This window comes from Anas acuta, chromosome 2 (genome assembly GCF_963932015.1).
Source record: "Anas acuta chromosome 2, bAnaAcu1.1, whole genome shotgun sequence".
NCBI lineage: Eukaryota > Metazoa > Chordata > Aves > Anseriformes > Anatidae > Anas > Anas acuta.
This window is the reverse complement of record NC_088980.1, coordinates 64,697,447-64,721,457: the sequence shown is the minus strand read 5'-3', so window position 1 is coordinate 64,721,457 and position 24,011 is coordinate 64,697,447. Positions and strand designations below refer to the sequence as shown.

At 41.9% G+C, this 24,011-nt stretch overlaps 2 protein-coding genes across 3 annotated transcripts in view; both read left to right on the top strand.

The window, feature by feature from the left end:
- Positions 1-24,011, top strand: part of LOC137850495 (CLIP-associating protein 1-like) — a 182,595-nt gene that overhangs the window by 87,387 nt on the left and 71,197 nt on the right. The gene's annotated exons all lie outside the window — the stretch shown is intronic.
- LOC137850490 (uncharacterized) lies at positions 820-7,614 on the top strand. Of its 2 annotated transcripts, none has more exons than XM_068670526.1 (2): positions 820-4,840; positions 4,895-7,614. In XM_068670526.1, exon 1 carries the CDS (start codon positions 2,206-2,208, stop codon positions 3,130-3,132), a length of 927 nt encoding a protein of 308 aa, XP_068526627.1. In that variant the 5' UTR covers positions 820-2,205; the 3' UTR covers positions 3,133-4,840; positions 4,895-7,614. The 2 variants fall into 2 exon arrangements, with proteins under 2 accessions (XP_068526627.1, XP_068526625.1); XM_068670524.1 differs by having other exon boundaries at positions 820-4,932; positions 5,095-7,614.

Below are 24,011 nucleotides of genomic sequence, written 5' to 3'. Positions count from 1 at the left end.
AACGGTAAAGGAGCTACGAACCTTTCTAGGAATGACAGCTTCTTTCCTTAGCGGAACTCTGGATGAACCTATAACCCGTGATTGTACAGAAACAATGGAGACTGTGTATTCTAATCAACCCGATCTTAAAGAAGAACCTTTAGAAGATGCTGATGAATCTTGGTATACTGATGGGAGCAGCTTTGTAAAACAAGGACAACGTAAGGCAGGATATGCTGTTACAACTGCTCAACAGGTAATCGAGTCTAAACCATTACTCCCTGGGACGTCCACCCAGAAAGCACAGGTAATTGCACTTACGTGAGCACTGGAACTGGCAGCAGGAAGGAAAATAAATATTTGGACAGATTCTAAATATGCATTCGGCATGATACATGCTCATGGAGCGATTTGGAAAGAACGTGGATTGTTGACTGCCCAGGGAAAACAGATAAAACATGCTGAAGAAATTTTAAAATTGTTAGAGGCTGTAAAACAATCAGAAAAGGTAGCTATCATGCATTGTCAAGGACTCCAAAAGGGAAACGCTGATTTTGAAATTGGAAATCCATTGGCAGATCAGGAGGCTAAACAGGCAGCTGAAATAACTGAGGTGAAGGCATTGTCTTTAATACCAGACGGTAAAATCCAAACTATATACATGAACCAAAAAGCCAAATTATACAAAAGAAGACTTAAAATTAATTGAAGATTTGAAAGGTAAAATGAAACCAGATTAATGAGTATATTTAAAAGATAACTGTGTAATAATACCCTCTAATTTGATATGGCCCATAGTTTTTACAGAACACAATAAAACACATCGGGGAGCTGACACATTGCATAAGTCAGACATTAGTGGGATGAAATTTATACACAACAATAAAACAAGTAACTTAACAATGTAGCATCTGTTTACGTAATAACCCCAATACCAGGAATAGAATAAAATTTGGAATAATTGGTAAAGGAAATTATCTGGGACAACAGTGGTAAATTGATTTTTTCAGAACTCCCTAGAAAAGGGGGGTATCGTTATTTACTGGTTCTGACTGACATGTTTCCAGGATGGCCCGAAGCTTTTCCTTGTCGAACAAACAAAGCAAGAGAAGTGGTTAAAGTCTTGTTAAATGAAATAATACCATGCTTTGGGATTCCAGTAGCAATGTCTTCTGAGAGAGGTTCAGATTTTTGTGTGCAAGTGGTACAACAGATAAGTAAGATTCTAAAGATAGATTGGCAACTGCATACTCTTTATAGACTGCAGGCAAGTGGACAGGTAGAAAAATGAACCATTTAATTAAACAACAAATAGCTAAAATCGGACAAGAGGCTAATTTGTCATGGCCTCAATCCCTCCCCTTTGAAATTTTATATGGAAGGCCATATCAATTTATATTTAGTGGAGAGGATCTAATGCAGCTGGGATCAGAATATTTATATACTTATATAACTGAACTTCAAAAACAATTAAATAAAGTACATAAATTTGTGTTAGGGACTAGGGCTAGAGGGTTGGATCAACCAATCCACCCCTTTAAGCCTGCGGAATATATGTATAAAGACTTTTTCAGGACAACCCCTACAGGAAAAATGGAATGGACTGTATCAAGTGTTGCTGACAACTCACACTGCTATCAAGATCAGAGAACAAGCCGCTTGGATCCACTATTCCCGAGTGAAGAAGGCTCCAGGAGCTCCCTGAAAAGTAACACTAGGTGACAATGAACTGAAACTAAAGCTTAGTCGATCAAGATGAGGACATTATGGTCGGGAGTATTTGGTACTATGGTTGGTAGAAAATTTGTTCATAGAATTGTTTTGTTTTTATGGCTTGTAGTTGTAATTGTGATTCAAGAAGGTGCCTCTGTGGTAATAGAGAATGGTGGGTGGCCTTGAACTAAAGCCGTAACAACAGAGGATAAGAACTTTAATGGAAAGTTACCAGTTATGGTCATCTGGCGAACAAATGGTAACTATTTATATAAACCATCAGAATGGTGAAAATTAGGAGAAGAGTGGACACAAGATGTATCCTGAGCTCTTAGTTGTATGCAAGCACAGTTATGGTTGCAGGCAACGGCTGCCTTGATTATTAGGGAAGGAAGTGAAGGCATTTTTCCAGCTGAAATCTGAAAGGCAGTTTGGGACAATGCCAATGATTTTGAGAAGAAGTTCCAGTCTTGGTGGACCCTGGTGAATTTTACTTATGATCCCGTTGTTAACATGGCTACTGCCTTCGTGCTTACTATACGTAATGCTACAATTTATGTTATTCACCCGATCCTTGCACTAGGATTAAACCATGAGAAGACAGTGCTTTATCCTTCAGAGCATAGAACATGGGCACGAATGGAGAATGGAAAATGGCAGTCCGTAAATCTAGAATCATGTGTTACCCGGGAACAACAAGGATTTATTTGTGAAAGTAATACAATTGATGCTCAGGACGTATGTTTTGACACGGAGCAAGGTATCTGCCACTTTGAAATTCATCCAAATACCAGTCAAAAGACTGTGCTTGTATATGTTGGTAAAGGGTGCGTGTGTTTAAGAACTGCTTGTGATTTTGTAGAAATAGACAAGGAGAATATAACTCTCCATAGCAAAAATCGTTCTAACTTTTGTATTTGTAACTTTGTTAGAATCGTCGGGTGTGATTTTCTATATTTAGCACCAGTGGTATCCCACCAGCTGATCAAGTCTAACAACACAATGTATCATAAGTTACTACCTACCCCTATTGGGATGAACCTCACACTAGTGAAGCAACTAGTTAAACACCAAGACCTGATTAGAATTTTAAAAGGTATTCAGGAAAATGGAGAGAAGACTCTAATTACTGTCCATCATGATACAAAAGAAATAAGCAGAGTTTTGCAGAGAGTGAAACGAGACACAAGTCACAACTGGTGGGATACACTTTTTGGATGGTCGCCAACTGCAACTGGGATTTTGAACACACTGAGTCACCCAATTATTGTTTTATTGATATTGGTTGGTATAAGTTTAATATTGTCTTTTGTATTACTTGTTTGGAATTGGAAATTGTTACAACGAATGTCCATGTTAGCCTCCTTGACAAATGTGCATGGTAAGGTATTGAGGGGTACATATCATAAAGACTGGGAAGAAAATTTCCGTATTAAGTAAAAGAATTTACTAGATTTTCCAGAAAAGGGGGGAATGATATAGTATAAACTCACTTTAGGAAAGAATAAAACTTGTGGTTAAAAGTTAGCAGGGACAAAGTAAACGACATCTTGTTATCTGTAGACCTTTTGTTGTGTTTAAGCATCTTGTTATTTGAAAACATCCCAGTATCTGTTAACCGTTAGTCAGGCTGAGACTTGAGATAACTTGAGTCAACTGTCTTGTCTTGTTAACTGAGACTTCCTGTTATCGGCCGACCCCCAGTTAAATTGAAAGCCAACTCAGCATTTTTACAGCTTGGAAAACAACTGATTAAGCAAAGGTGAAAAGTGCATTACGAGGAAGACCTACGGCCTTCCTCCCAACGACCACTGCCCACATCCTGAAGACCCTGGCCCACAATTCTTGGAAGGCTTTGCGCAAGCGCAAGGACTGATAAGCTAATTAGCATACGAAGCGAGGGTGGGCGGGGTTAGGTAATGAATATGTATATGTGCTAATTGAATATTCATTGTTTTGCTGTATAAATATGAGATAGTTTGTCACTTCGAACATGCACGATAGGCGGAAGGATCCCCCGTGCATCCAGCGCTGCAATAAAGAATATACCACTTAAGGAAATTTCGGCTATGATCTTTAAATCACAAGTAAAGATTTTGGTTTGCAAAAGGCTTGGGGAGGTGGTAGGGAAGAGGAATGTTTTACTTCTATTTCCTGAGTTTCTGCTAATTTCTGTTCATAATAGTGTCTTAACTAAATGTTGTTACTGGTCAAAACTCCCTTTCTCCAAAACCTGTTCTGACTAAGTTTAAAGGATGATTTTAAAATTGGCTGATGTCATTGCCATTCCATCTGATAAAATTCTAGCCACACTGAACGTAGTAGAAGTGTCTTTTTATATATTAATTTACCAGGAGTTAACTGTGTGGGAATAGAAATGTTGTTTTTGCAGAGTTACATTGTTTAGAAGGAGGGAATATGGTACTGAGATATGCTTACAGTGATAAGAAAGTTTAGCAGGCGACCTTGTAAAATGCAGACAACCAGACTCCTTAGGACAATTAGGTGAAAATCACAGTGTCAAGTCAAGTCAGATAAGTGAAGAAACATTACCACTTCAAGCAGTAAAAATGTCAAAAGAAATTTGAAATTTAGCAGGCCGGCAACTGAAGGCCATGCATTGTTTGTGAAGCATCAGATAGATTGTGAACCTGGATTACCCACTCAGTGGGGAAACAGGGGAGGGTCCTGCCATCAAAAGGTATATAAACTGTGTTTTGGAACTAGTAGATGCGCTCTCTCCTGCTTGTGGGGCGCCCGCCATTGCAATCGCGAATAAATTACTACTCCACTGAGATCCTCGCCTGAGCCTAAGTTATTGGGTACGGAGTGTTTCTCACAATTTGGGGGCTTGTCCGGGATCCAGTCACCTACTGGGGAGCCCCACCGCCGCAGCAGCAGGAAGGCATGCCCCGCTGATTTCAGCGGTCCTGTGCATCGACGGTGGCGGTTCTGTGGAAAGCTGACAGAGGGCCCAAGACTGGTTAAAGAGGCAGGATCCGTGAAGTAGTGGGGAAAGGAAGAAGGTAGGCACTCTGGGATTTTAAGAATCGATCCAGTAACTCTGTGCACAGACCAAGGTAAGAAATATTAAGTATTGCCTTGGGGGTCGGGTGATCTGGTGTATGGTAAGCCCTTGCACGGGGAAGTGCTGGCACTACACCAGGGGAATCTGGTGTACGGTAATCCTTGCACAGGGAAGTGCTTGGAAGTACACCAGGGAATCTGGTAAACTCATAGGTGTGTGGTAACGCTTGCACAGGGGAGTGCTTGGTGGTACACCCCCATCTTTCAGTACGTTGGTGTGTGGTACACTGCAGAAGGGAAAATTCTGTAGCACATACTGGCGAGGGTTAGGAAAGATGGGAAATATGAGTTCCAGGGAATCTGGTAAACTCATAGGTGTGCGGTAACGCTTGCATGGGGAAGTGCTTGGCGGTACACCCCCATTTTTCAGTACGTTGGTGTGTGGTTGGTTCTGCAGAAGGGAAATTTCTGTAGCACATACTGGCGAGGGTTAGGAAAAATGGGAAATATGAGTTCCAGGGGACAGGGAGATATCCCTGGGGGAGTGCCTACTAATAGTTCTTCCTGAAGAATGATAAGAAATTGGAAACATAATCCCAAAATTAGAGGGATTGTAAAAGAAAAAGAATTTTAAAAAGGTTAAATATTGTGTATCAGTCTGGACAAAAGAACCAATTAAGGAAACAGCAGTATTTTGGCCAAAATACGGGTCTGATGAAAATTCAGGCTTTAAATTTATGTGTAAACAATAAGATTCCTTTTTCAGAGAAGGAGCCAAGTTATGCTCCCTATAATCTTAATATTGAACTGGTGGCAGCAGCAGTCACTCCAGGGACTGTAATTAACACTGTCCCTAAAGAAGGATCGTAGTCTAGGCTCTGGCAAGAATTAGAACAACGTAGAAGATATGTTGAGAATTTTGCCTTCCCTGATACTAACAGTACTAACACTAACTGTATATCCTCTTAGGTGAACTACCCCCTCCTCCTTACCAGCAGAGAGGTTAGGACTTTTAAGAAGGAGAGGAAGTCTTTATTCGAGGACCCCAACAGCCTAGCTGAACAAATAGACCAGTTCCTACGACCTGATTTATACTCTTGGGGGAGGGAATTATGTCTATAAGTATGTTGTTTACAGGGAAAGAAATGGAAATGATCAGGAGGAGAGCTGCTATACAAGAATGGGAAAGAGCTCATCCTCCAGGACCAGGGGTAATACCGGCAGGTCAGAAATACCCACTTCCCAATCCTGGCTGGAATAATAATAGTGTGCAACACAGAAATCATATGAGAGACTTGGGGTCAGAATGAGAAAGTACTCGGGGATGAGTCCCAAGGACCCAGTATCCTAAGGGCTCTTGAAAGGTCATTGTGTGATTAAAGCCTGGCAAAATACACAGAAAATGCTTCAGAAGGTGGGGGGATGTAGTGAACAGTCACTGGGGGACCCTCCTGCGGGAGGCCCTGGAGGTGTGTGTCCGGAGGGGAGATAAGAAGGAAAAAAAAAAAAAGAGAGAGTGAAACTAATGGTATTGACAGTGCAGCGGGTAGTGAGGCAGAGGGTTGGAGAAAGAGGAATCAAATCTTCAGGGGGAGTCAGGGCCAGGATGGAAAGGAGAGGAAGAGAGATGAAGGAATGGCAGGCAAAGAAGGCTGCCTGTGTTGTGGCCTGAGTCCTAGCAGGGACAGGCTTTGATAAGATGTTTTAAGTGTGGCCAGGCTGGCCACTTCGAATAGGAATATCCAGAGTGGAAGAAGGAGGAAAGAAGGAAAATGGGATGAAATGTGGTATACTGATATGTTGTTTTAGCATCCTGGAGGGAGAAAGGAATGGAATTAAGTTGGCCCTTGACTGAGACTGTGGTGAAAGTACAGGCTATAAAAAGAAAGATAGAAAGAAGTGTTAAAAAGGTTAGTGAAGGTGTTAAAGGTGTGGTATGTAGCATTTGACAGAGCTGTTTGAAGTTGAATGAGCAGGGAAAGGTGATGTAGGTATTATCTAAGTAACAGTCTAGAAGTTTTGGTATATTTGCATATTTGCTGTGGTGTTTGGTCAGTTTCCCAAACATCGGGGAGGAGGACGGTGGTGGGGAACAGCCTGCTCCACCATGGGCCTCTCCAGCGGCCGCAGGGGGGCTTTGGCTCCAGCGCCTGGAGCGCCTGCTCCCCCTCCTTCTGCACTGACTTTGGTGTCTGCTAGGGGGTTTCTCGCTCTCCCAACTGCTGTTGAGCAGCAGGTTTTTCTTTGTTTCTTTGTTTGTTTGTTTTCGTGGATGTGCTCTCACAGAGGCACGGACTGTATTGCTCATGGCTTGGCTCTGGGCAGCAGTGGGCCCCTTTGGGGCCAGATGAAATTGTCCCTTATCTGCCACGGGGAGGCTTCTGGGTTTTTCTCACGGGGGCTGCCACTGCAGTTTCCCACCCCCGCACTCACAGCCCCCGAACCTTGCCATCAAACCCAATACACTGGAGAACAGCTAGGTCATTACTGACTTGTAAAGTATCAGGGATTAAATTAACTAATGAAACCCTAAAAAGTGATGGGGGCAGAAGGGGCCACTTTTGGGGGATACCAAGCTGAGACTAGGGGATAAAATGATCACTGGGTAATTATTGTATGTACCCAAGGCAGGGACTAACTTGTTGGGAAGGGATTTGATGATTAAATTGGGCATTCAAATAGTAAATTGTTAGACTGGAATAACAGTGTTATTAATGGAGTGCTCTCTGGCCCTGAGAGCAAACATATTCACCTCTGACTGGAAAGACCCTGAAATGGGGGTGGAAGCAACAATACAGGTGGACAATTTTACCTCAGGGGTTTACAGGGCCACCTATCTATTTGGGTAAGTTCTAAAAAAAAAAAAAAAAAAAAAAAAAAAAGATTTTGGAGCAATTACAACCTCCCAAGGAGGTATTAATGTTAACAAATATGTGGATCGTTTTCTATTGTCAGGACAGGAGAAAAGAGTTGTGAAGAAAGCTACTAACAAGCTATTCAACTTTCTGGGAAAGTAGGGCTTGGGAGTATTGAAAAATAAATTACAATATGGAGAAAGAGAAGTCAGGTATTTAAGGCATCTAATGTCTGAAGGAAAACAGAATAAATGCAGAGAGGATTCAGGAATTGTTGAAAATTAAGAAAGAACTAAAAAGTTTTAGAAGAAAGATTTTTTTAAGGAATCAGGAGCCATGAAGTCTGAAGGAAAATCGATACTCCCTGATGGGAGAGAAATGCTGAATAAAGTGATAATGAGGCAAATATTAACTGTTTTACATCAGAAGAGTCATTGGGAGGTGCAAGCAATGTGTGATGTTGTGCTAAGAAAGTATGTCTGTGTAGGAATATACACTTTAGGGAAGCACATATGCAGAGGATGTACTATATGTCAAAAGGTAAATAAAAAGGTCTTCTGTAACCAATCTAGAGGGGGACAGGAGCCAGGGGTTTTACCTTTCCAAAGTATACAGGTAAACTTTACTGAGTTACTTGTTTGTCCTAATTGACCACGTGACTAGATGGGTGTAAGCTTTACTGCAAGGGTTAAAGCAGGCTTTAGAGATTGAGTGGGATTTTCACACCCCTCCTCTTCTGGGAAGGTGGAGCGAACGAATCAGACATTAAAGAAGCAATTAACTAAACCAGTGTTAGAAACCCAACTTTCTTGGGTAAAATGCTTCCTCCTACAGGTTTAAACAGCACCAAGAAAGGATATTGGAATTTCACCATATGAGATGCTGTTCAGATTGCCCTATCTGGGCAGAAGGGATGAGATACCACAATTCAAAACAAGAGAGTTTTCTTAAGAACTGTATTCTGGGCTTGTCCTCTTCTTTGTTATCTCTCAGGACCTGTGGGTTGTTGGCTCAAACCCCTCCTTTGGAATTCCCCATTCACCACCATCACCCAGGAAACCTGGTCCTGATTTGCACCTGGAAAGAGTCAACTCCGGCCTGAATGGGAAGGACAATTACTAACCACTGAAACAGCCGTAATAACTGCGGAAAAAGGTTGGACTCACTATAGTCGAGTGAAGGCATCCTCGACGCTAGTACCTGGGAAGCTGTTCCTACAAAAGACTTGTTGGAAGTTGAAATTGAAGAGAAAAATCTCATAGTGGACTCTGAGCAGGATAAGAGCTTACAGTTGTAAACTAACCTTTTATTTTCACAGGTAACTAACGACTGTGACTTGTGATTGAGAGAAAGAACAGACCTATAGCGAACTGCAGTGCTCCCAAGGGGGGGTTGTTATAGTAGTAGTGTACATCTTATTTTTTGTATCAATAATTATTTGGAAACCTAAGGTTTAAAAATAATGACAGGGAAAAATTGATTACTAATTTTGTTTTTAGTGATTCTAGGCCTCAGAGAAGGCCTCAGTCAATTGGCAACTTGGAAAAGGCATGACCAAATAATAGCAAAAACGGGATACCCCATCAAAATATGGGTGACTGTGACAGAGGGTTATGTACCACAATCTGTCATGTTTGATGTTTGTGAGGTGTTAGCTTGTGGAGATTTAAATGCCCAACGATAATTGAGCAGAGAGAACAAATAACTGGGAGAGACCCAACAGCCAGATTGAGAATAGCTGTATGGAAACAATCCTCTATTGCAATCAGAGAAAGGGAGAAACTCAACGAGAAAACAGGAGAGAAAACAGGAAGCCCTCTGAAATGTGGCAGTTCAAACAAGGTATTGGGATGTGAATGCCTGGATAGAATGGGTCAAATATACCGTCCAGAGTCTCAACCGTAGCTACTGCTATGCTTGTGCCTCGGGATGACCAATTGCCCAGATAGTGCCCTTCCCATGGGGGTGGACCGAAGACTCCCAAGGGATGCGATGTATGACTGCATTGTACCAAGAAAAGACTGCCTGGGGAAATGAGGCCTGTAAGTCTCTCTTTGCTGTTCCTTGCATGATAACAATATCACAGTTCCCCCTGCATTCTCTACAGCTATAGGTAGCCATACAGCTTGCCTCTCACGGCAGGGTGTGAGTGCTACCTGGCATCTGGGAGAATTTGCCTTGTGCTACCAAGGACTTGATGGGAAACTGCTCAAGACTTGAGATCCCCAGGGCAGATCTCTGGTGGTACTGTGAAGGGAAGACCTTACAGTCCACCCTACCATCTAATTGGGGAGGCACTTGTGCACTTGTTCAATTAGCTATACCCTTCACCCTGGCATTTGAAAGAGAAACATCACAAATACCCAGAAGAAGTAAAAGAGGCTTAGGAATATCATTTGATGATAGAGTATACACAGATTCTATTGGGGTACCTAGAGGAGTTCCAGATGAACATAAAGCCAGAAATCAAATTGCTGCAGGGTTTGAGTCACTGTTCTGGTGGGTAACAATCAATAAAAATGTGGATTGGAGTAATTATTTCTATTATAATCAGCAGAGATTCATCAATTATACCAAGGATGCGATGAGAGGAATCGCTGAACAACTAGATGCCATCAGCAAAATGGCTTGGGAAAACAGGATAGCATTAGATATGATGCTCGCAGAAGAAGGAGGTGTGTTTGTGTGTGTAATACTGAGCAACCATTGTTGCACTCTTATACCCAACAATAGTGTCCCAGATGGCTCAGTAACAAGAGCATTGCAAGGGCTTACCACCCTTGCCTGTGAATTGGCAGAAAAAGTAGGCATATTTACATCCTTGACCGTAGTTGTAGGAGTTTTGACAGCCATTGATTGCTGCATTATCCCCTGTGTAAGAGGACTAGTACAGTTGTTAACTGAAACCGCACTATCAAAACAAATGACCATGGAGCTACCACCTTACTCAGATAAGGAGATAATGAGGAGATGGAAAGCAAAGAAAGCAAAGAAGAAGAAGAAATCTACCAAATTACACCTTAGAGAAAGGTTTTGCAAAAATCAACAGTTTATAAAAAAAAAAAAAGAAAAGGGGGGAATTGTGGGAATAGAAATGTTGTTTTTGCAGAGTTACATTGTTTAGAAGGAGGGAATGTGGTACTGAGATATGCTTACAGTGATAAGAAAGTTTAGCAGGCGACCTTGTAAAATGCAGACAACCAGACTCCTTAGGACAATTAGGTGAAAATCACAGTGTCAAGTCAAGTCAGATAAGTGAAGAAACATTACCACTTCAAGCAGTAAAAATGTCAAAAGAAATTTGAAATTTAGCAGGCCGGCAACTGAAGGCCATGCATTGTTTGTGAAGCATCAGATAGATTGTGAACCTGGATTACCCACTCAGTGGGGAAACAGGGGAGGGTCCTGCCATCAAAAGGTATATAAACTGTGTTTTGGAACTAGTAGATGCGCTCTCTCCTGCTTGTGGGGCGCCCGCCATTGCAATCGCGAATAAATTACTACTCCACTGAGATCCTCGCCTTATTGGCTACGGAGTGTTTCTCACAACTGGTAGTCAGATGTGTTGACAGTTGAAAATTTTAACATGTCATCTACATGATGTGTTGATATATCTCTTTCCTGAGAAAGGTTTCTCTTTCCCTGGCTTCTTCACTGGGTACTAGAGGATGGGAAAGCTCCATGTTCATAGAATAGCCGTAGTTGGACAGGACCATAAAGATCATTGAGTCCAAACTCAATGGCTCTGAACAGGACTACCTAAAAATTAAGTCATATGTCTGAGTACATTGTCCTAATGCTGCCTAAACTGCGGCAGGCTGGTATGTTAACTTTCCCTGCAGAAGCCCACATAGTGCTGTGCTCTGCACTTGTAGCTAGGACAGCAGTGGTATCACACCAGTGTTGTGTCTGCTGCTGAGCAGTGCACAGCATCAGGACTCTCTCTAACCCTGGGTGGGCAAAAATAAAGTGAGAAAAGAAACATCACCAGGGCAACTGACCTAAACCAACTAAAGGGATATTCCATACCATGTGATGTCACACTCAGCAATAAAAGGTGGAAAAAGGAAGAAGAGGGGAGGGGTGGGCTCTCATTGTGAAAACGTCAGTCCTCCTCCCGAACACCAGCTACATGCATTGAGGCCCTGCTTCAAGGACGTGGTCAAGCATCGCTCATTTGTGGGAAGCAGAGAGTAAATTCTTTCCTCTACACTTCCATGTAGCCTTTATTTGTTTTGTTTGCTTGTTTGTTTTCCTTTTTTTTTCCCTTTTCCCCTTCCTTTCCCCTTTTCCTTTTTTTTTTCCCTTTAGTTAATTTGTTTAGTTAATAATAATCTTTCCTTAATAATAATAATTATTATTATTCACTTTAATTAAATTATCCTTATCTCAACCTATGAGTTGTTCTTTACTGTACTTCCCCTCTTCATCTAAGGAGGGTGTTATAAATGAAGTCTCAACTCACTCTGAAGTTAGTAACATAAAAGAATTTTTATAAAAGTCAAGTAAACAGTGCTGAGTGTGCGGGGAGTCTATGCTCTACCAACACACCCAGCCGTCGAACTTTCCAAATATATATAGGACATTGCTGTTACATATTTACAAGAAACCTGAGTACGCCTATACATATGGATATCCTATCCCCGCTTCATATTATAATTCTCTTTGTGGTGGTCGTTGTGGGTGAAAGGCTCACGGTTTCCCCATCACCATTAGCAACCTTTTGTTCCAGACTGCAGGAGCAGCTTCGACTGTCTCCCTCTTCTTCTGCACATGCTCTGCCCACCACAAGGTTCCCAAAAGCAACAAAACGTGATTGCTTTTCCCGGGTTTCGTTAACACTTTAAACCACACTAATAATATTGTTATCATATAACATTAAACAGTAAATGTTAACAGTTCTAACCATCAACCCCCCCCCAGCAACTTCCGTGCCTTAACAGAGGGGAAAACAAGCAACCCCAGACGGCAGGGCGTCGCCTCAATCACCCTCTGTTCCCTCTAAACTCTGTTACATTCCTGATGGCCTCATCATTAAGAGTCTAATGTTATCACCAACCACGAGGCTTTCCGCCCCCCATCGCCACACCCCCACATCTCCCCCTTCTTTATTAATATCAGCCATTTTTCTCGACACAAATTACCACTCCATATATAACAAAGGGGGAGTGAGAGAGCGGTTGTGTTGTTTAGCTGCCTAGCACGGTAAATCCACCACCACCTCCCTGGTGAGCAGTTCCAGTGCCCAACCACCCTCCCAGTGAAGGGCCTTTTCCCATACCCAGCCTGACCCTCCCCTGTCCCAGCTCCATGCCGTTCCCTTGGGTCCTGTCGCCGGGTCCTGTCGCCATCCCCAGAGAGCAGAGCTCAGCACCTGCCCCTCCACTACCCTCGTGAGGGAGCTGCAGGCCGCCATGAGGCCTCCCCTCATCCTGCTCTGCTCTGGGCTGAGCAAACCAAGAGACCTCAGCCACTCCTCGTGTCTTCTACTCTGGAACCTTCACTGTCTTTGTATCCCTCCTTTGGACTCTCTCTAATAGTTTTATATTCTTCTCATGTTGTGAAGCCCCTGTTTGGCCATTTTAAAATAAATACCCTTAGATTCTGTTCTCTATATTTTAGACATCTGAGGCCCACACTGTTCTCAGGATGGTAGGCATGCCTGGGCCCCACACCGTTCTCTGAATGATTGGTGTTCCTGGGCCCCACACTGTTCTCTGAATGATTGGTGTTCCTGGGCCCCACATTGTTTTCTGAAGGTCATGGTGACATAGCCTCCAGCCATTACCCCATGGGTGAGACATGGCCCGGAGAAGGGCACTGCAATGAGGGATGACCACCACCTCCCAGGTGAATGCAGTCATGCACAGAGCCTTTTTCCTGGTAATGGCTCCCCCATGCCATTTTTCTAACCAGAAAGAAAGGCTTCCCCTCTGGCAGTGGGACTGCCTTCCACCTTCTCTCATATGGCCTGGGCTCCAGCTATCAACCTCATCCCATGTCTGGAGTCCCCTTGACTAAATAGTTACAAGAGATCACTTCTTTTTAATTTCCAAACTTATTAAAATCCTAAATTAATTTCTTTCTAGGACAAGTTTACCCATCTGTTTGACCAAGGGAAGACAGCATATACAATGTTTTTTGATTTCAGCAAAGATTTCTGCTCTATCAGAACCTGTCTGGACAAAATCTTCAATGTACAGCTGGACAAATACATAGAATGATGTGTGAACAATTAGATGACTGAGCTCAAAGAGTTAGAATAAGTGAGGTTACATCAGGTTGACAGCCAGTCACTAGTGGGGTTCCACAGGGCTCCATTTTAGGATCAGTTCAATGTTTTTATGCATGACCTGGATTCACAACTTGAATGCATACCGAGTAAGTCTGGAAACAAAACTAAATTAGTAGAAACTGTTGACTCCCTTGAGGGTGGTGAAGCCTTGCAAGATGATGTTGTTATAAATGAAGTCTGATTTCAATCTGAATTTTGTAATATTTATTAAACAAATATTTCTAAAAGGTATAAAAGGCAAGTAAACAGCACTGGGAGTGCAGGAGTCTACACTCCACCAACACGCACACACAAACATCAAACATTCTAAGAACATCACTTTTACATGTACATACTAAACCCGAGTATGCCTATACATACATACAATCAGGAAAGATAACAAACAGTCCTTTAAGTTCCATAACATAACAGTCTCCATTTACCATTCCTTTTGAACAATATGTCTCGCTTTAAGTTGTCAAGCAACTTGGTCTTCAGGCTTTATGAATCTCATTCTTCCCAAATCGAAGAAAAACATATCCATCTCCTTTTCAAGGCCAATGAGGCCTGGGTCAAAAGGCACGTCCAGGTCAACAGGGGGTGTAACAGCAAAAGCCTTCTATGGCTGTAGCAGCAGAGGGGCCAATGGCATAGCAGTCGGATCAGTAAAGGAGCCCGCAGCTCCCTCACTATCTGGCAAGCCACACGTTTCAGACTGTGGTCCCACATGGCTCTTTAAGGCCTCAGAGATTGCTCTCATCATTTTTAGTTGCAGAGTCCCACACCTTGACATCAATTTCGTCCCATATTTCAGGCTCATAAACTGTCCATTTGTTAATGAGGAGAATAAGCTGTAAGGTTACCAGGACAGTCTTTGTTCCTAAGGACGCATGATTCCCCATAATGCACAACTGCTTACCAGCGAGAGGCAGTTGTGTGCACAGGTCCGCTTCTCTCAGCTCGAGCTTCTGTCCAGCTCCAGTGCGCCTATTCCCAGCGACTTTCTGTATGAGCTTCTCTGAGCAGTTTGCTGAGTCTGGCCGAACCTATCTTCATGAAGCTGTCAAAATGCCTGTTCCCTTCCTGGTCTCCATTCTGCCAGCCTGTTCCTCTTCATTCCTTCTTTCTGCTTCTTTATTGATCATAACTCCATCGTGTTGCCTTTTTTTATCTTGAGGGCAGGCTCCCCTCTTATACCCTTCTCTCCACAGCAGTTCTTTTCAAAACAACTTTTCATTGGTCAAACAACTTGGAATGTAACAACAACAGCAAACACCCAGAAACATCCATGCCTTAATGGCTGGAGAACAAGAGAACCAGCTGGGGAACAAGAAACCCTGAGACTGCATGGAGTCTCCTGAATCACCCTTCTTTGTTCCCTCTAAACTCTTTTATATTCCTGATGGCCTCGTCGTTAAGAGTCTAATGTTATCTCAATCATGGGGTTTTCCAACCCCCATGGCCACATTCCCAAATCTCCCCCTTCTTTATTAATATCAACCATTTTCTCGACACAAATTACCACTCCATATATAACAATCTTAACAAATTAGACAGCTGGGCAATCACCAGCAGCATGAAGTTTAACAACAGTAAGTGCTGGATTCTGTACCTGGGACAAGGTAGGGGATAAGAGGCTGGAGAGCAGCCCTGTGGAAAGAGATCTGTGGTTTCTAATTGATGGCAAGTTGAATGTGAGCCAGTAGTGTGCCTTGGCAGCCAGAAGGGCCAGACATATCCCAGCATACATTAGGCACAGCACTGCTATCTGGCTGAGGGAAGGGATTGTCCCACTCTGCTCTGCCTGGTGCGGCTTCACCTTGTGCTGTGTGCAGTTTGGGGCACCACAGTATCAGATGGACATAAAACTACTAGAGAGCATCCAAAGCAGGGCTAAAAAGGTGGTGAAGGGTCTAAAGCAGAAGATGTAGGAGCAGTGGCTGAGGTCACTTGGTTTGCTTGGCCTGGATAAAAGGAAACTGAGGGGAGGCCTCATGGCGGCCTGCAGCTCCCTTACAAGAAGAGCGGAGGGGCAGGCACTGAGCTCTGCTCTCTGGTGAACCACAACAGGACCCAAGGGGATGGCATGGACCGGTGACAGGGGAGGGTCAGTCTGGGTGTTAGGAAAAGGTTCTGCACTGAGAGGGTGGTCAGGCACCGGAAAAGGCTCCCCAGAGCAGTGGCCAAAGCACTGAGCCTGTCAGAGTTCAAGAAGTGTTTGGATGACACTTTCAAATACATGGTCTAATTTTTAGGTACTCCTGTTTGGAGCCAGGAGTTGGATTTAATGATCTTTGTAGGTTCCTTCCAGATTGGGATATTCTGTGATTCTTTGACTGGCACTTTGAAGATACCCATTGGGCAGCCTTCTCATCATCTGTCTGAGACAGATGCCATTCTTCCACTCCCGTTTCACCTTTCCCTTTACTACAGTGCCTTGTGATGATTAGATGTTACATGTGAGGGCTATCTCAATCAGAGTCTAGATTCATCAAGTGAACGTTACTTATGCAATTATGTACTCCTGCCACTGCTCATTGAGAAGCAAAAGAAGCCTGAAGTGGGAATATCTGGTATTCTGGCCTTCCTGAGGAACTGTGTGTTATACTAGTTTAATGTTAAGTAAGTTTTTGTGCCCATCATATTTAATTATGAACATTGTCAAAGTACAGAAATGAAATAGCTAGCAACAAGTCTCCAGCACAAAACTAATGTCTGCCACTCATTTTTCATTCTGATGTGAATTTGATACAGTGACAGACCAATTTTATTGGAAATTGTATTTTTTTAGAAATGGTATAACTAACAAAGAAATGAGTGCTACTCATTAAGCACAAACTGTTCTGTGCTTTGTAGGAAACGAAAAGTTTACTTGGAATATGCAAGCTAGGGGGTGTTTCACTTATACTAAGTTAAATGAAATATGGGTGTTACTTACCACTGTGAGGCTGTTTTGAATGTACTTTTTGTCTCTGTTAGCTGCCCAGTTTAGATATCCATCACTTTTATTAGTATTAAAGTGAGGGAGAGATTTAAAAAAATAGGTATAATAAAGAGTATTTTTATTAAGAATAAAGAGTATTTTCTATTAATTTCTGAACTGGCAAATTCCAAAAAGTCACAATACTGCTTGATACCCACTATGCTAAAAGGATATTGCTGCTTATTTGTGTTTGAGGAAGAAAAATTGACCTCATTATGGGTGAGTAGTTGTAAGCAAAGTTGGATTAAATCAAAACTAATCAATACTGTGATTAAAAAAAAAAAAAAAAAAAAAAAAAAAAAAAACACCTGAGAAAACAAAACATATCCTAAAGGAGAGGAATATTAATTACTATTCTTTTTCTGATCCAAGCTAGTTATTGCACTTTTTTTGAGGAATCCTAAGCCATTTGTTCCCCTTATTTTTTGACAAAGATAAAAAATTGTCTGTCTGCTCTGTCACACCTAACTTCAGATCTCTTAACAGAGAATTCCTTGTGTCTTTTTCCTTCATGTTTCTGGGGATTCCAAGAATAGTACTCGCTAAGGACTTGGCTTCATCTGTTCTGAGATGCTGACTGATCTGTAAAAGTCTGGTTTTGTTACATTATTTGTAACCCCTCAAAGCCTTGAGGAAAAGGGTAAGTATTAAGCTGAATGTGGTTTTCTGTGGAGAAAACTTCCTGGTTGCATTCATGATGAAGAAGGTAACCACTCTGTTCCAGTCATGAAGTGTTTTGCTAACAACAGGTCTGTTATCCTCTGTAATGGCACATGAATAAACCTTGATTTAAAAGCATTTTGAGAAAGGTAACACTGCTGGATTTGAGAGTAGCTAGCATCCTTTCATCTCAAGCTGAAGAGCTCAAGAAGAGCTAATAAACAACTTCTCTATATGAAGAAGCTGAAAATGAACAAGCAAAAATGACAGGTGGAATATAAATGTAAAATGGGCTAATCAATGATGCAGTCCAAGTTATGTGAAATGTAAATAAGAAAACAGCCATATGGAGTGGAGTGTCAGGTAATAATCACTTTCTGTAGATTAATCAGACAATCAGAAGAGGAAAGTTCTCTAAAATGGCAGGGATTAAAATTTTTATATAGGTTTTACATGGCTATTGATAATGCAACTAAGAACAGAATTTGTTCTACCATTTCAATCTTCTCTGTGCACTTTTATTTCAAAATACTTGTTTGTGTACATGTGTGATTAAGCTGTTTGTTTCTTTGGAGGCTGGATGAGAGTAAAAAGGGAAGAAACTCCAGCTCCCTTTATCTGTCATTATTTTGGCACAAGAAGAATTCTCAGTCTATTATAGTACTTGAATCCATTGGGTAGGAGCAGCCTGGCTTGAGGTTGAACACATGCAGTGCAGCTGCAAGCAATATACCTTATCAGTTCAAATGGCGTCTCTTTGCTATAACATCATTTACTGCCACACTGCTACCAAGGCATGCCCCTGTCAAAATGTCAGTTTAGATTGGTACAGAGAGAGAATTTTATTCAGCTCTCTGCATGATGCGGAATTCCTGATCACAGCAAAGCAACAATAAACTGGTGGTAGGGTTTTGGAGGAAGACAGGGCAGGAAAGGAAGGTATATGTGAATAAAACACATATGGTGCTGTATTTGCAACAAAAGTATTGAGCTTGATTACTTGATGACTTTGGTTTTCATCTCTGTATGATCATGTGGACTTTGTGGCCAAAACTTTACTCAAACAATAGATTTAGGTGTATAACCTTTGCTAATTAAAACCATAATAATAGCATATGATTATGAGAATGAATGGTTGAGTGGATGGTCAAAGTTAAAGCCTGGTACAGAGGAAGCCTTTTTGCCTGCATTGATCTAAAGCCCAATAAAGACAAAGGGAGTGAAACGGGGGTCTTGTGCTGGGAGACCCAGATCCTTTTCTGTTAAGCCTGCAGTGCTCTGATCAGAACTTCTAGCTTTGTGTGCTTTGAATGTAGCTCTTGGTTTATGATTTTCTATTTTAGGGTAACACAGTATGAGACCCTCTATGGCATGGCCATCAGAAGTGCTGTCAGGCAAGCATTTTCCCTGTCTTCTGTTGTGCTGAGTTGCACTGAAAATTCAGTCTAGATGTGTTTTCACATACCCCCATTCAGAAGCAGTGGATATGATGGAGTATCTGGGGTTTGTCTTTTCAAGTCTGTTTCCCTGGTTGCAATGTGATATTAAAGTCTTAATCTCATTTTCAGGCTTAGTTAATATTTTGGGGATATTTATATTTTCTCAAGTGAAAGAAACTTTATGCTAGGTCAGTGACTCCAGACGTAAACTGACTTGATACCACTAACTTCAGATAGAGCTATGCTGACACACAGCTGATGTTCCTACCCAAAGTATTTGCAGATCTGTTCAAACAAAACGTTGTTTAATATGCTCTTAGGGGGAAGATCAATCTGCTGAAACAGATTATGATCAGTATCCTCTGACATTGACTCATGCTTAAAGTTACAAGGAAGGCTCTGGGATGTCAAAAACTCTATCAATACATAGCAAACATAGCAAACATAAACCTTTCCCTGAATAGCTTTTCATTAGCTAGGATTGTTAATGTTTATAACGTTGCTGTGCCTGCATTAGAGCTGAAGTTTAGAACTGGAGAGTAAAGAGAAACAATGCTTCTTTGAGGTCCTGAGGGGAAGGAAGAGGGAATATGCTTCTTTGTAGAGAGTGGGTGATTGGCATCTGATAGGGAGTGAAGTATGGGATAGAGAAGGAGGGGGAAAAAAAAAAAAAGTGAGAAGGTTTTCTGTTAACTCAAAATATTCTGTTTAAGACAGATGTGGAAAGGTTGACTTACAGGAGAGGAGCAAGGTGGTCCTAATGTTTCCAACTCCTACAAGGAATGAGAGGTTGTTCTGGAGGAGGAACTAAGAAGATCTCCAAAGGCATAGCTTGGATTCAAATTTAAGTGGTCTCTTCAATATTTAGCTTTTAGAAATGTGTTCAAGAATGTGCACAAGTTGGATGATATGGGTTAAAGTGGTGACAGTGACCTTTGGACATCAGCAGTCTTGTCAAGGAAGAAACTGAAGTTTCTCTTACAGGAAAGCTGGGAGAATAGAATGAAGAATGACTAAATGGGGCAGCTGGAAGCAGATTGTCACGCTAATTGGTGGTTATTCTGGGTTATATGTAACATCTCCTTATGTTTTGAGGGCTAGTTAAAAGTATGGCAAAGGGAATTTTAGTAGGGTGTACTCTGGTACAAATATGAAGGGGAAAAGAGGGAGATACTTGAGAACAGGACCAAGCTGAATATAAGGCTCAAAAAAGGTAAAAACAGCAGTCATCTTTGGGGTGGCTTTGGCCGTCAATTCGTGAGGCAAGGACCATTGGGATGTATTCTTGTGGAACTGGAGCATCATCTGAGATAACAGAGGCTTACTGGTAGTGAACCATTATTAAAGTGATCCCATGGATTAAATAAAATCCTGCAAAGAAAGGGTTGCAAAGAGGGTATCTCACAGGCAAAAAACAAGGCCAGCTCTTGTGCAGGGGAATGCTGTGCAAAACCAATATACAGTGTTTGCAGAAATAAAGTCTGCATGCAAACATGGTGAGGCAAGCTGTGCTGTAAGAAAGCACAGTGCATATCAGTCTTGAAAACCTGAAATAAGAACAGAATCTTCCTAAAGTGCAGGCCATAAGTGGCGCCTACTGAATTTCTATCACAACTAAGTGCAACCCAACTGAAGAACTGCATCCTTCCCATTATTTTCTCTTTCCTTCTGCATTTGCTGCAGGAGAAACATACTCTGGGTGCACAGATCAGCATCAGCTGGGTGAGCTGTTGTTCCTCAGAAAGCAGCATGCCAAATGAGGACTCCAGCACGTAACAACATGCTTGTGTCACTTTGGCATGAAGGGAGCAGGCTGCTCCCCTCCCAAGCCCCCCACGCCATCCTGTCCTCACACCGGAATACCCTAATCTAGGAAATACGTGCTGGCTGCTTAGCGGAGGGGTCAAATCCATTTGGATGAAATTCCAGGCTGCAGTGATAACAATGGCAGGAAGCAGAGTCCTTGAGCTGGCCACGGTGTCTGCCTGCTCTCAGCGGCAGGGTGCTGCAAGATTTGGCCTCCAGTCTGCTGCTCCACACTGCCTGTGCTTGGAAAGCACTGATTGTCCCCTGCACAACCAAGAGCTCACTGCCAGTGGGGCTAAAAGGCAGGAACCCCTCAGTTAATTGCAAACATGGCTCTGTGATCAAACCACTTGTCCAAACCTGAATCACCTCTTCAACTTTTTGGGAATGGGGATTTTTATATGTTTCATGTGATTGTGTGTTATCAAGCAGGGAATTCCCCTTTGCTCAGTGGAAAATCCTTCTGCATGAATATCCCTGTAAGAGTGCATTGCAAGCACTGTAAACCTGAGTCTTGGAGATTTTCGGTCTGTGCTGCTAGTAATTCACCAGTCTGAGGGAAATTACATTCTACTAATTGCCCCTCAAAGCATATGAGGCAATACACAAACAAGAAGCATTGCAAGCTTGTTACTTAGGTTTAATACGACATTTTAGTCTTTATTCCCTCAGCTACTTTTTTTTTCTTTTTTTTTTTTTTTTTTTTTTTTTTTCTTTTTCCCTGCTTGACAAACTTCCCATCAGTTAAGACAGGCATGCCAAAGGATCAAACCCAGTGCAAGAGACCGCATCTGGCATTTCCTGGAGCAAGTGCTGTAGTCTGGGAGATGTTTGCTGATTTTGCTCTGACCCTGAGATGACAAGGAGGAGCTGGAGGGCTAGTCCAAGTTGAAAAGAACGGATGCATATTTTTCATTTCTAACATGCCATGCAGCATTCCCATTGCTCGATAGCAACTGCATGGGAAAGTTCCACCTTATCAATTTGTTAAGAATGTCTTTCTCATCTGGGAATAGGAGACAGCACTCATATGCACAGACCAAGAATGTAGGAGTACTTTGTGAATGCTCTGGTAATTGGAAAGCTCCAAACCCCACTAACTAAACAAAACAAACCCAAAACTCCTAAAAGGTATCACCACAGCCATTAGATGGAAATGCATTTCTTTCTGTCAGCGTAATGACCAGTTCAATCTCATTTCCATTGCGACTGTTTTTTGTATGTTTGTTTGTTTTGCCCAGCTGATGACAGCAGTGCATTTGTGAAACAATGTTCTGCACATTTCCTCCAGGTCATTTCCTTTTCTGCTGCTCTGGAAGGAGCTTACACTTTGTCACCTTGGCTGGTCGGACCTGAACCCACGTGCGTGTTTCTCTGGACGTATGAATGTTGGTCCCCCAAGGAGGAACTTGCTGCACCCATGGGTTCAGTGGAACATACTTTTGTGCTGAGTATACACAGGTCCCCCTAGGGACCAGGCTTTGGGGGAGACAACTAAACGGCACAGACTTTGCCTACAGACTGGGCTTTAAATGTTGTGATATTTTTCTCCCTTATAAGGTATTTTCACATTTAAAGAGAGAGCATAGCTGAGTCTCTCTCACAGTCTAGTCATTCTGGTCACTGGGTGCCTGACATTTTTCCCCTTAATTTTTGTTTTTTAGTGTTTCTCTGCTATTCTTCTGTGACCTTCTAACACTGCAGATCATTTATCAAATACCCAGTAATGGCTAAACAGGGGCCCATTATAGCAAGCATGTGCAGCATTTTGTCAGCAATAAACATACTGTGGTTAGTAAATATGGTATACTTGGCGAGCATTACATGGAAATCAGCGTCAGGGTTTGTCAGAAACTCAAACTATAATTTAAAAATAAAAATAGCTCTCATCTGAGAGAGTTGAAGTGATTTCTTCTAGCCCATGTTGGTTTTCCTATACTTACGATTCTGAACTTAGGTCAAAGTTCTTGTCTCTGTTTATGTCAGAGTCTAGAACTGAGACTTTGGATGACTGAGTCTGATGACAAGAAGTAGAAATACAGATGAAGACTTTGAAAATCAAATTTTTGCACCATGAACTGTGGATTTGTCTTTTCTTTCATGGTGTTCTTCATCAACGAGATAAATGTATTCCTGATGGAAGGTAGATTGATAGTCTAGGCACTGTCATCTTTATTTTATATCCAGAAATGTACAGAAAATGTGCAGAAGTTCCCATGGTTGACCAAGATGCCTCAGCCATTGTCTGGACTATTGACAGCAAAAAAAATAAGCCAATCTTTCATGGGTATTTTTTGCGGTACAGGTAGCAAATAAGTTCAGTTACCAGTTACTAAGGAAGAGATTTAGAACAACACCCCTTCCACCCACATCCCTCACTTTTTTTTTTTTTCTTTTCCTGTATGCTTTTCTGTGAAGTTCTGAATTCAATATGGACCTCCTACAAGCCAGAGGCTATGTGTATATAGCTACATGTCTGTGATGCCAGTGATGTCCAGATATTTTGCCTTCAAGTAACTTTTTTCCCCTAGGCCAGGCCAGGTAGCCTTTTTATGGTTCCTCACAGTCATTCAAATTTGTGTCTTGAGAATCAACACTGGCAAAGTCATAGTAAAAGTTGAAGAACGGGAGAGAAAAGCTAAAGGAGAAAAGTACCTCAGCTTTCTGTATATTTTCTCCTCTTTGCATTTCATTTTCTCTCTAAAATCAGAGCCAAAAAGCAACATTTAAGGTGCAAGTGTGCAACTACCGTGCTCAAGATTAATAGACAATTCTCACAAATCTGCACACAAGCAGAGCACCTAAATACTTGTGTTCTGCTTTCACCTATGTAACAACATAAAAGCAGCTGCTTAACTTAAAACTCTTCACTAACTTTTGGTATAAATGTTTTTATCCTCTTTCATCCCCTTCATCCCCTACTAACTATGTTATTCCTACTCCACCTGTTTCTACATGCTTTTCAAGTTGTTCTGGTTGTCCTTGGTTTATTTGTGTTGTTCACCATCCCCAGCCAACTCTGGAAATAAGTACTCTTGCAAGAACAACAGTGGGAACGCAGTTGCACATCATATTATTTTTGGCTAGCTACTTCAGGAACGATAGCTATTGTTTGGCAACAAGGCAACTGCTTTAGTGATGTTGCAGTTAGAGCCTAGGTGCTGTTCCTCCCAAGGCTGAGATCCATTTCATGATATGTACAATTTGAGGTCAAAATTATTTGGAAATATCTGTTTAAACATATATATTTAAGACTGTGCATAAAAATAATGCTC